The 12583-nt window shown below is 40.5% G+C and overlaps 5 protein-coding genes across 5 annotated transcripts; 3 read left to right on the top strand and 2 right to left on the bottom strand.

Annotated features, from left to right (window-relative positions):
- Window positions 1–390: 390 nt before the first annotated feature.
- On the top strand, window positions 391–717 carry SS1G_09206 (predicted protein; the record flags this gene model as incomplete). Its single annotated transcript, XM_001589435.1, has 2 exons — window positions 391–609; window positions 649–717. The coding sequence occupies 2 exons, from the start codon at window positions 391–393 to the stop codon at window positions 715–717; spliced, it is 288 nt and encodes a 95-aa protein (XP_001589485.1).
- A 306-nt stretch (window positions 718–1023) lies between these two features.
- Window positions 1024–3658, top strand: SS1G_09205 (predicted protein; the record flags this gene model as incomplete). Its single annotated transcript, XM_001589434.1, has 5 exons — window positions 1024–1468; window positions 1557–1867; window positions 2330–2547; window positions 2860–3158; window positions 3210–3658. 5 exons carry the CDS (start codon window positions 1024–1026, stop codon window positions 3656–3658), a joined length of 1722 nt encoding a protein of 573 aa, XP_001589484.1.
- Window positions 3659–6015: 2357 nt separating this feature from the next.
- Window positions 6016–6406, top strand: SS1G_09204 (predicted protein; the record flags this gene model as incomplete). The annotated part of the gene is made up of 2 exons (XM_001589433.1): window positions 6016–6027; window positions 6149–6406. 2 exons carry the CDS (start codon window positions 6016–6018, stop codon window positions 6404–6406), a joined length of 270 nt encoding a protein of 89 aa, XP_001589483.1.
- Window positions 6407–6757: 351 nt separating this feature from the next.
- Window positions 6758–10366, bottom strand: SS1G_09203 (hypothetical protein; the record flags this gene model as incomplete). The annotated part of the gene is made up of 7 exons (XM_001589432.1): window positions 6758–6890; window positions 7056–7355; window positions 7463–7679; window positions 8010–8256; window positions 8339–9367; window positions 9455–9579; window positions 10081–10366. 7 exons carry the CDS (start codon window positions 10364–10366, stop codon window positions 6758–6760), a joined length of 2337 nt encoding a protein of 778 aa, XP_001589482.1.
- Window positions 10367–10846: 480 nt separating this feature from the next.
- SS1G_09202 (hypothetical protein) lies at window positions 10847–12501 on the bottom strand (the record flags this gene model as incomplete). Its single annotated transcript, XM_001589431.1, has 2 exons — window positions 10847–11988; window positions 12225–12501. 2 exons carry the CDS (start codon window positions 12499–12501, stop codon window positions 10847–10849), a joined length of 1419 nt encoding a protein of 472 aa, XP_001589481.1.
- Window positions 12502–12583: the final 82 nt, after the last annotated feature.

Below are 12583 nucleotides of genomic sequence, written 5' to 3'. Positions count from 1 at the left end.
AATTTTCAAAATCTATTTATGATTATATAATTAATCTATGATTCAAATTTCATCAAATCCTATTGACTAATTGTAAAGTTATTAATAATCAAAAATGATGATTTTTGATATAAAAGGATGGCCCAAAAGTAGAGTACTAGACTTAATGTTTATATTAGTGTATTATAATAAAACGAGAGTGTATATTAAAAACAATATGTAATTTATTATGTATATTATATATTGAAAAATTGTTCATTATATATATTATTTTGTATTTTAAAATTATTTGATATATATCACTGTATGGATGTGTATTATTAAATATAAAAAATACCATACTCACTGATCTTTCATCCCAAAGGAAAAGCACCAATGAAATGAAATAAAGTTCATCACCCATGTATAACAATGTCAAATCACAATTATCTACGATTATTCCATGCTTCTGAAGACTATCAAGATTTTGGCAGCCGTTTGAAGACTAAAATGGAAACCTTGAAGCTACGTGTATTTTCTCCTGAGTGCGGATGGGACTTGTCCAATGTTGCAAGCTCAGTTAAACAGAGAGAGTTTGATCAGAGCCTTAAAAGACTCGTTGTTTGTTGTCAAAACTGTAGCCGCATGGAAGTAGGTTATGAACAGGAATTTATCCATAAAACTCTTTAGCTCAAGCTGAGAGTAGTCAGTCTCAGCAATAATCGAAAATCCTGCGCCATCATAGAACATGAAGGGTAAACGCTGTCAAGGAATTTTCAACAATAAGCATTGCCTGTGCTATAAATAAATTTCTTTGAACACGGAATCCCTTAAATGGGAAAAGGGTCTTTGAAATTTTCAAAATGGGACTCTTTATTCAAAAATCAAAGAAAGTAATCAGGCAAACAATCTCATTCGGATCCGTGTGATTTCTCTGATACTCTACTACTCTCAAACCTTTCAATTTTAAATCAACTATCTATAAACGTAATAACAATATCGATACCATTGCTGAATAATTACTCAAACACCAAAAGCCCTCTAACCCTGCACCCAGCATCAACAATGCCAAAATCACCAACCATCTATCGAAGAAAATACGGCCCTCCCCCTTCCCCAATACAAATCATCATCGGCGCGCACCGCAGCGGCCTCACCCCCATAACCGCATACAACCTTACCCATCCACCCGCAAACGCATCACGTGAAGAAAGAATCGCATATCAACAATCTCGATTGCACGGGTACACGAGGCAAATTCTTGTCGATTTGGATGTTGTCTCGTTGAAAGCTTTAGAGATACCGATTCATTGTAATCCGATTGATCCGGCGTTACAAAGGAGTCGATGGCTTGATTATCGAGAAGATGATTTTAAGATTCCGATGAGTAGGGTTGAGGAGGAGGGTATCGCGTGGACGGCAAAGAATCCCATTGTTTGGAAATATCTTGAGCCGTGTTTGAGGCTTGCTTCGAGGTTATTTGGGAGAATGCATACGGATTCTTTTGTATGTATTTTTTATTATTTTTATTTAGATTTATTTTTTCATTTTTGCTAGAGATGGAAGTTGATATGCGTGCTAACGAGAATATATTCAAGTGTTACTACTTGGAACCCCTAAGACAATCCCAATTGAGGAATTCAAGCCGCAGGATGTCTTCAAGTATGGTGGGGGCACCCAGAGACTTTTTAAACGCTTTAATCTTCTTCCGTATCATTCGTTGAATGCTTGGCGTACAAGACGGGAATTGGATCGTATTGAGAAATATGTTCTTTCGCGTCATTTTAGGCTAGCTTTTGGTGTGGATGTGCCTGACGGTGATGCGGTGGATGAAAGTTCAGTGCTATCTGCTGCTGAGAGTCAAAAGTCTGTCGGAGACCATGATGGTAATTCAGCGGATGAAAGTTCAGTAAAACCAGCAGCTGATAGTCCTTCTAATGCTGAAAATCAAAAATAGGTTGCAGTATCCATATATAATCGTCAGAAGGGGTCAATAGTTACAGCACTTAATATATACAGTTTTCGAGCACTGATGAACCCCGATTTATCTGATGCTGAAAGGCTGTCTGAGGAATGGTATGTGGCAACGACAATATATCATGAATTTATGGTTTGTAATTCTGTATTCCCGTTATTTGATTTTTTAATAAGTGGATATTAGCATGTACTTGGCTATGCTAAGGAATTTACCGATGATGGAAAATGTGTAAAAAAGGAAATAGTAGAAGCAGCAGCGAAGCTTGGAGAACTTTATGCTGAGCCGATGTGGCATCGAGAACCAAAATCGGAATTTGGTTGGGCGGGCGAGGCTTCTATAAGAGATCTATCCCTATGTATACCAAAGAATTCAATTCTAACCAAATCCATGTAGCTACTTGGAGGAGTACACCACAAGTCGCTATACACCGCCATGTCAGATGTCCCCGGTTTAGGGAGCAACCTAAGGCCATGGCCAGAAGCGGATGCAGCAAGGCACGGGGAAGTACCTCAGCTTGTGTTGCCCTTGGGTCCATCTTGGTCATCCCCGCTTCCTATATATATCCATGCACAGTTTCGTTCCGACGACTTCTGGACATTACATGCTAAAAAGTATGGATTACACCACCCCATGAAAGCAATTGGCTATACTCAGACAATTACTATCGAAGATGATTATAGCAAAGATATTGACTATCAATACAAATTGATACTTCCATCTAATTTTTGCGGATATCTATCGCCTGTATCAGTCATTTCTCCTACCAAGTATGGGTTTTCTAAACTGAGCAAGCGTACGTTTGCAGAATATCTTTCATTAGACCAATATGGAAGAGTCAACAGAAAATTCACTCTTCAACATCGACTTGATAGATTTTTTGATTCATTTACGGATACTAATCAAACTATGCATCAACAGTCCAGAACACTTATGGATTGCGCTTGGACGTTTGCATATGTTGCGGGCAAAGATCCAGAACGTGAAGATCCAGAAGAAGAAAATCCAGATATTGAACGCGAGAATGAACATCGAGATAAATTGGATAAATGGTTCGATAAACTGAATGCGGCTCGAAAGCCCCTCACAGAGTCCTTAGATGCCGCGCTTCAAAATTTCGATCTTTGCGTTTATAGACTTATCATCTGGGAAAAGGTTGTTAAATCTAGCTTGTATTTTAAAAAATACCATGGTTTACAAAGACACCATCGTGCTGGACTCGAAAGTTAGGCCGCTGATTTATTAAAACTCATCCAATCACTTACAGCCACAACAGGAGAAGATCCTGGAGTGAGCAGATATTACAGTAACTGTACCGATCAATTTTGGACTAGTCGGACGAAACTCTCTTTTCAAAATGATTATGCAACTGCTGTTGCAGAAAACGAAGCGCAGATGCAGAGAAACCAAACTGGGTTGAATGCGAAATTCGAAAAAGCTCAAATGCATGCGGACAATTCGGAGTACGCTTTGTGTGAACCACTATGTGAGAAATTGCTCTTTGATGATCTCGGAGCTACACTGGACCTATGGATAAGAGGAGATGTGTTTTGTTTTCTATCAAAATGTATCCACCTGAAGAAAAAGGAAAGGCTTCGAAATGCAAGGGAAGCAAGAAGAGCATATGAATGGTTGTTGGCGACCGTTGAAATGTCAGCTGAAAATGGGCAATCGGTACTGGAAAAAATTGATGAGATATGGATCAATATAGATGAGCTTGCGTAGCTGTGAATATCCGAGAGTATTCATCTATAGCTTTAGGAATACTATTGTAGATATGCAACAAGGGGGTTATAAAATAAGTAGCGAGAAGTTAATGGAATGAAACAAAATGTTCATTTAAAATGCAGGAATACTCTGAGGTATTCTTGGAAGCTTCGCAAAAGTCGGAGGGGATAATAAAGCTTGAGGCAAGCAAGAAATGAAGGGGCAGGTGCAATGATGAAACGGTGGGGTCGATGGTTTCTGGTATAGAATATCATGAGTTTAGAGGCAGAAAATATACTCTCAACATTCTTAGTTGCCGTAAAGATTATCATCATCGAACGTAGAAAGTAGGGTTGACTGGCGAGACAATTCCTCGAAAGTGGATATAGGTTATAAAAACAGAAGTTTTGATTGAATACCGTGTGATGAAAAATTTCTTTGAGGAGCAACTACTCTATTCCGTACATAAAGATTCATTCTCAACAGCAAATAGAAGGAAGATCATTGAACAACCTGAATTCGAACTCAGCATTTTGTATGACTGTATCGAAAAAGGGAGCAGCAGAATATCTTAAAGCCTTTAGATTGGCCTTCAACAAAAGCCATCCGCTCCAACAACCATATCCTTTGAAAATACAGTTGGATGCACTTGCACACTACGCAAAAAGAATATTGTCACGACGCTTGCCGTGCAATTTATCTACTGGAGGGTTCATGCCAGCCAATCTATAGCTGTACCTGGTGCAATTCTTGCCATTGTCCCGCCTGTAGATTCATACTGATTCTTTACTCAGAGATTCCAAAAGAACCAATTCCAAAGATTTGAAATTTTGATTTCATGATAATGGCTCTTAGTGACGGATAGGATGAGTTGTTGAAAAATGGACATAAAAGATTCGAGTTGGTTTGAGGAGCGTAGTCGGTAAGGTTAAATCATTTGTCAGCATACCCACAGAACTTAGAACCCATATTAAGACAAAACAACATGTCACAGAATGATCATTCTCATCATCACTTCCAAACTGGAATCAACATGGTAGTAATCCATTTTCATGATTTTTCCGGCATATCGTTTAGTTGAGGCTGGTCGGACCATATATGAGCTGTGAGGGCATCTTGTCAACCATCAGAAGGTTGATTACCCCTCACTCCATCAAGCACAGTAAATAGGGAGTATATATACTATTCAGCGTATATGTATTAGCAACGTCATAAGTGTAGAAGTAAGTACAACATAAAAAATTTCGATAGCGTTATCTATCACGATACAAAGTGCTACTCTTTCATTGGTGAGCTGATTTACTTATATATTATTGAGTCATAGAACTGCCTGCTTGATAGATACCATGCATTCCATCTATTGATATCGATCGGACAACTCCCACTTTGCGAATTCTACCTCACTTAAGTCATCTCTCTTCTCCAGCAGACCCAATCACGGGTCTCCTCGAGAATCCCCGGAGTCAAAAAACCACAGATCCTCTCACAATTCTCCTCACCACCCTAACCCTATTTCTCCTCCTCCTCCACCTACCACTGCACCCTCCTCCCCCCTCCCCCACATCCCAGGGACCTTCCTCCCAAAACTCACTTCCCTCTAGCTACACTACCACGCCTACACGGGCAACGAAGCAAGCACCATCCACAAACTCCACGCCCAACACGACGCCATAATCCGCGTCTCCCTGTCCGAAATCGACATCGCAGACGCAGATGCCATAACACCAATCTATATAACCAAAGGAAGATTCCCCAAAGCTCCTTGCTATGCTAATTTCAACGTCGATAGATATAAAACTATTTTCTCGACTACAGATGTTGAGTTTAGGGCTGCGAGAGCAAAAGCGGTGATGTCGTTATTTTCGACTAAATGTATTAACCTTAGGGATAATGAGATTGCGTTGTATAGATGTGTGAATAATATGGTGAGGAGAATGAGGGAAGAAGCTAAAGAGTAGAAACAACTTAATTGTTTGAATCTTACTTGGAGTTTGGCTTAGATGCTATTTCCGTGCATTTATTTTTGGAGAATTACAATGGGACTTTGGAAAAAGGAGAAAGACTTTCGGCTTCTGCATTTGTGGGTGCTTTTTTTGCTGTAGGAAGATTATTTTTATTTGCCTAGTACGGTTTTTGTTTGGTTATCATGGTTCATGGAGAAGCTCGTGATGGATTCACATACCCAAAATTCTATCAAGTTGGCAGATCAACCTGTTGATAACCTTGTAGAGTCTTACTCCGAAGCAGAGTCAGAATTATCCCCGTCGATTACTCAATATCAAGTCGGAAGTCAAAGCTCACTGTAAAGATCTCATATTTGCAGGAACGGATTCTACAAACATGAATCTCGCGACCATATTTCGACAATTATTTCTATGTCTCGAGAAGTAAGTTATCTCACACTAATAATAGTATAATAGTCTGAGCGAATCATTTACAAAAATTACAGATATGAAATCCTCTGTGCTTAAATCATGGAAAATGTAAACTCGATGAATTAATAAATAGGAAATTCAAACTCTACCCTATCTAGATCTCTCCGCAGTAGTAAAAGAAGATCTATGCATCAGCATGGCAAATCCTACTCGTCTACCTCACGTTGTTCCTACAGGTGGATGGACATTCAAATCCGTCTATTTCCCCGCTAGAACTATTATAGGCTGCTCAGCCTACGAGCTCCATTTCAACGCAGAAGTATTTCCCAATCCTTATGAATTTCAGTCCGAAAGATGGCTAGAAGGAAATGTTTACAGCCGAAGCGAATGAATATTGGTTTGCGTTTGGTGCGGGTAGTAGAGCGTGTATTGCGAGGAATCTTGCGATGGTGGAACTTCTTACGGCGATTGAGAAGGTGGTGGAGAATGATGTTTTGAGGGGTGCGAGGGTTTGTCAGGACGAAGTGGAGATTTTTGAGTGGTTTAATTCGAGTTTTAAGGGAGAGAAAATGGAGTTGATTTGCAGTTGAGAGGTTTTGAATGGTGTTGGTTTATCGCAGATAACGTGAATACCTTAGTGTTTGAATCGTCCTCATTGTTGAAGTTGCTATCGTTATATACCTAATTAGTGGTGAGTCTTGATACCAAGCAATCTCTCGTGTCTTTCTCATTGCTTCCATTTTTAATATCCTTGCCCACTCCATCGCCACTGCTCAATATTTCCCTGCCCCTCCATTAACCACTCTAATCGATCTTCGATTGTCACCCATCCCTTCTTCCCATTCACCACTGCCCTCCCAATAACGTTTTTCCACCTAAGAAACACTTAGTTAGCATATCCTATCCTATCTCATCCCATCTCAACCATCTCCATGCTATCACATCGCATCAATTAAAACATGCACATCTCACTCCCGACCTTCACCCCCGAAAATCCAAAATCCAAACTCCAAACCAAAAACAAAACAAGAAAAACTCACTCATCAAACCACTCCTCCTCCCCCATAACCACACACTTCCTTCCCTCCGCCCCCCTCTCCACATCCGCAAAAGGCCACACACTCCCTAGCACCTCATACCTCTTCGACCCCATAAAAACCTTCGTCACACTGCTAAAAAATGCATTCACTCGATCCGGAGCACGTATCACCACTTTCGAATGCGTGACGGGAAATCGTATGCTCGTGTGTCCTGGATATCCCGTTTGCGCTATCAACGCTAAAATAAGTCCTTGCACGTGTGTGGTTGAGAAATTGGGAATGTGGCGCGTGAGGATGAATCTTTGGATATTGAGGAGATTAGTATATAGATATCAGTATAGACAGGAGATAATAAATCGAAAGAGTTATCAAAACCCAAAAACATAAAAAAAAGAAAGGGAGAATACTCTTTCACCGCCGCCCCATCCTCACAAAACATCCTCACCCATTCCTCCAACCCCCCAAAATCCGGTTCCGTTCCCTCCCTCACTCCGCCTCTCCATCCCTGCTCCCCAGGACAAATAATCTTCATATAATTCATTCTGCGTTCTCCATCCCCGATAAATAACCCCATAAGATTAATCCTAATATCGAAATCTGTCGTCGGAGACCCAACTCTCTGACCTACGATTCGAAGAATAGGTTTAGGAGGGATGGTACATTGATTGATTGATTGATTAAATTAACGTCTACACTGAGTCTATGACTATCTAAGACGGCTAGGAGCTTTGTAGGCTTCTAACAATAGTAAATGGAGGGTGGCTGGCCTTATTCGACCGTAGCTAATACAGGTTGGGGAGATTGAAAGCCTCAATCTTCTAAAGTTTGAATGGGGGAAGTGAAAACTAATACTAGGGAACCAAGCCCGCCTTACAGATACTCTCGTATTCAAGTAAGAGGAATAACAAATGAAATGTAATGAAATTTGACATTGGGGTGATTGCTCAAATTGACCAAATTGACCAAGTTGACCAAGTTGACCAAATTGACCAAATTGACCAAATTGACCAAATTGACCAAGTTGACCAAATTGACCAAATTGACCAAAATGACCAAATTGACCAAATTGACCAAATTGACTAAATTGACCAGATTGGCCATAATTGATCAATTCAATCACAATCTTCCGGTCCACCCCCTTCTTCTCCGCCTTCTTCCTCTTCTTCTTCATGCATTCTATTGAGATGCCATGATCTGGTGGCTATTCTCGTCGCCTCGATAAATTCGAGGGTCTTGATGATTCCTGCTTTAGTGTGAAGCAGATATTTCATGGTAGGTCGGACTGTGGGGTTATCCTTATTGAGGGTTTTCCTTGCCATTTTATATAAAGGACAACTGAGCAGAAGATGATCAGGAGATTCCTTTCCCCCACATCTACAATTGTCATTAGAGGAGATACCGAATCGTTTCAAATAAGATTTGAAGTATCCGTGTCCAATTTTGAGTTGGAACAGAGCACAGATTGTGCTTCTTTTGATGTTTCCTGGAATTCTGATTTTTGAGCTGATCTTCCAGGGGTAGTTTCTTGAATATGTTGACGATGGTTGATGAAAGTTGTTAGTGTTAAGGATGGTTATCCAGTTCTCTGATTTCATTCTTTTTATATCCATTCCAATGGAGGCATAACTGGTTTCGTGAGATGAGGATGGTATTTTGGTCGCCTCTTTTGCAAGAGAATCAGCTAGCTCATTTCCTTGTACAGATGTATGTCCAGGGACCCAATTGAGAGAGATTTCGGCTCCTTTATTTTGAATAGCTTCCGCAGCTTTTATAGCTTTGATTTGACATGATTGACCAGGTAAATCGGAGGGGGTTTTCAACCGGAATAATCCTGCTTGATTATCTGAGTATATCTTGAACTTGTTTCCTGGTTGGGCTATTGAATTTGCGTATTCGATCGCTTTAGTAACTCCTAGGAGCTCCCCATTATAGACAAGCTGATTCACGCCTATATTGATAGTCTCTTGATGAGAAATTCGGCCATTTGGTAAGATAACCGCTATCCCGATTCCAATCCCTATTCCCTCTAAAGTGGATGAGGCATCGGTGTATATTGTAATGGTATTTTTGCACCTATATTTGAAAGCCAGATTGTGAATCATCGCAGCTTCTTCTTTTCCTAATTTGCTGATATTGACTTTATATGGAACTTCTTTCTTCCAAGGAGGAAAGTAGAAATGATGGATTCCTTCCAAAGTGAGAGGATCGAAGTCTTTCTGAATTGAATTTTTGATCTTTTCGAGTTGAGTAGGTTTTAATTGCTTTCTTTGAGGGGTTGCAACTACATCTTGATTCTCCTTTTCTGTAGCCAGCTTTGTAGCTACTAAATTGACAGGATGAGAAGGCGAGATTTTCAATAATCTAAATGCGTATTGTTTGATTCCAGCATTTAGCCGTACTTCTGGAGGGCACAATGCGGCTTCTATTTCCATTGGTTTTATTGGTGAGGTTTTGAATACTCCTAGGATTTTTCGAAGGGCGAGGTTTTGCAAGGATTGAAGGATTTTCTTGAATTGGTTTTGCCCTTTCCACCATAAAATTGAACCGTAGTCAGCTATGCTGGTGACGCATGCCATATAGAGCTGTCTCATTGCCTTGGGACTAAGGCCTTTTTCAGAATTAGCAAGTCTAGCCATTCGGTAGAATGAGGTTTTAGCCTGGGTAGCTCGGATTGTGACATGTTGTTTGAAACTGAGGCCAGGGTCGAACCATATGCCTAGCCATCTGACTAGTGTTGAGGGTTGAATTATCTCCTCGTTCGGAAGCTTGATTGAGGCTGTCTTCGTATCTTTGGATGTAGAGAAGTGTATTAGCTCCGTCTTCGCTAGATCAAATTGAATAGCATTTTCTTTGCCCAGAGCATATATCTGTTTAGTTGCTCTTTCGAGGGAGATGATGTTCTTTTTCCAGGATGTTGAAAATGTTGTTAAAGCTATATCATCTATATATGAGAGATATTTGATCGAATTTGCTGAGAATAGATCTCGAATATAAATTAAGAAGAGGATTGGCGAAATAGGGCTACCTTGGGGGATCCCGGTATTGATCGGTTTGAAGGTTTCAATTTGGCCATCGAATGAGAGCTTGAGTAGCCTTTCCTTCAAAAAAGATGAGATCCAGGCGATTAGGCTGGTTGGGAGGTTTAGATTCTTGCAGATATCTAATAATTTGTTCATAGATACATGATCAAAGGCGCCTTTAACATCCAGGAAGAGAGTTGAGGTTTTCTTCTTGGATCTTGAATTTCTTTCGATTTCGGTAGTGAGTAAGATTGCTGTATCGATGGCTGATTTCTTTTGTCTTCCACCCATTTGAGAGTAATGAAGTAATTGCGTAGTCTCCGCTAAGTAGCTAAGCCTTTGAGCTAGAATTCTTTCACTTATTTTGCCAAGGCAATTTAGTAGGGCGATAACTCTATAAGCTTTTGGGGCCGAGTAGTCTGGTTTTGAAGGTTTCTTGAGTATCGCTCCAGTGGCTTGTTTCCAGCAAGAAGGATGGTAACCAAGGTTGATAAGATGACTGAAGAGGGTGAAGAATGCTTTTGGTATTGCTTTGTACGCTTGAATAATGATATCTTGAGTGATCCCATCGGGGCCAGGGGTCTTTCCTTTGATTTTTGCAGAGCACGCGTTTAGGAGTTCGCTCTCTGTGAGATCAGGCCATTCCCATTTCTTAGATTGTTTATAGCTTTCCCAATTGGGCGGTGGGGTGAATGGAGGAGGAGGAAATAGGGTCGATCTAAATGCAGAGCATTTTCCCTCGAAAGAATTTTCTAGTTTAGAGGGATTGGATCAAATATTCGGGATTCGTTCGGTTTGTATATCTTTTGTGTATGACATTGCCTTGAATATGGATTGGGTATCCTCTTTTTCAAGGAACTCATTCCAATGGTTTTTCTTTGCTGTTTTAATAGCTTGGAAGTAATGATTCCTGGCTGACTGGTAGATTTTCTTGAACATATCGTCTTCCGGGTAAATCTTGGCGTTCTCAAATGCATTAGAGAGTCGTTTTCGAAGGGCTTTCAGCTCTGGGGACCACCAGGGTTTAGCTCTTTTTGTGGACTTGATTCTCGGTATACTGGTTTCAGCCGAATAAGTGATTATTCGGGTGAATTCTTTTGCAGCTTCATCCAATACTTGTATGTATTGGCTCTTGTCGAGAAGGGAATCAAGAGAGTTGGATTCTGAGGTAGCGATATTAAGGTATTCACTCGAATTTAAGGTGGTTGATATCGATATTTTCGATTTGAGGGTATTCGCGAATTTTTCCCAATCCGCAAGTTTTGTATTGAATCTTGCTGGCTGAGCTATATTCGTTGTACGGGATAAAGTGCCCTTTACTTCAAAGAGAATGCTTAAGTGATCTGATCCAAGATCCGGGAGGACTTGCCAATCAGTGATATAGGGAGATACTGAATCTGTGGCTAAAGTAAGGTCTAAGACACTTGGATTTGTCATATTTGTTCGATAAAAGGTGCTCGTGCCTGGTTCGTTAAATAGAATGAGATTGTGATCCTCAAACCATTCGGCGAGTAGGTCGGCATTTGAGCTTTTGTTAGAGAAGGGGTCCCACCAAGGGTGATGGGAGTTGAAATCTCCTACGAGGATGGTGTGATGAGTAAGAGGGGTATTGTAAAGGCATCTTTCGATGGTGTGGCCTTTTTCTTTGGCTTGGTCCGCTTCATTGTAGATATTGATGAGTTGTATTGTATGTTTTCCTTGAGTGATATCAATGATTTGAATATCTGGATCATTAGGGGAGTTGGGAGCTAGGGCTACTAGCGGTTTGAATCCTTTTGAAATGTAGATCATAGTTCGGGGACGCAGGTTCGAAGGATTATTTGGGAGGAGTTGAGAGAAGCTAGAGTGGGCAATAGATCTGGTTGAGGAGAAGTCTTTCTCAGGATTCGAGAGGATCCAGGGTTCTTGAATGACTATGAGATCAATTTTGAGTTCTAAAGCAAGTTGGAGAGCACTTTCGGTTGCTTGAGGGCTCTTGTTTAGATTGATTTGAAGAATGCGAGTATTGTTGTACAGCATTAGTTGGATTTCTTGATGGTTGATAGATATACTTCGCATACTTTCGAGTTGGCTTTGTGTTCTCCTTTACAATTAACACATTTGACACTTAGATGTTGACATGGTTTGCCTTTTGCTTGGCAGATTATACAGAAATGACCGACTGTAGCATGATTATTACTGCAAAGTCCGCAAGCTGGAGGTTTTTTGCAGTATGATTCGTTATGGCCGAATCCCTGGCATCTGTTGCATTGGGATGAAGGAGTAGATGGATAGAATCTTTCTACTCTAACACTAATGCCTGCAATATATAGCCTTTTCTGGATAGCTATATCTGCTTCTTTTTGTGTAGCAAATGCAATGACTATTGCTCCATCTTGTTGTTTGGCTCTCTTGGAGGCATTGGTAAGCCAGTAAGGAGTACCCATAATACTGAGCCCTGGATTGAAGGTATTGACTTCCTCTTTGATTAGGTCCATACCTTCAGACCTGAGAATTCCTGAATTGGGA

This window comes from Sclerotinia sclerotiorum, genomic scaffold (assembly GCF_000146945.2).
Source record: "Sclerotinia sclerotiorum 1980 UF-70 scaffold_13 genomic scaffold, whole genome shotgun sequence".
Taxonomy (NCBI): domain Eukaryota; kingdom Fungi; phylum Ascomycota; class Leotiomycetes; order Helotiales; family Sclerotiniaceae; genus Sclerotinia; species Sclerotinia sclerotiorum.
Note: the sequence above shows the minus strand (reverse complement) of the source record. Positions and strands in the feature narration are given on the sequence as shown.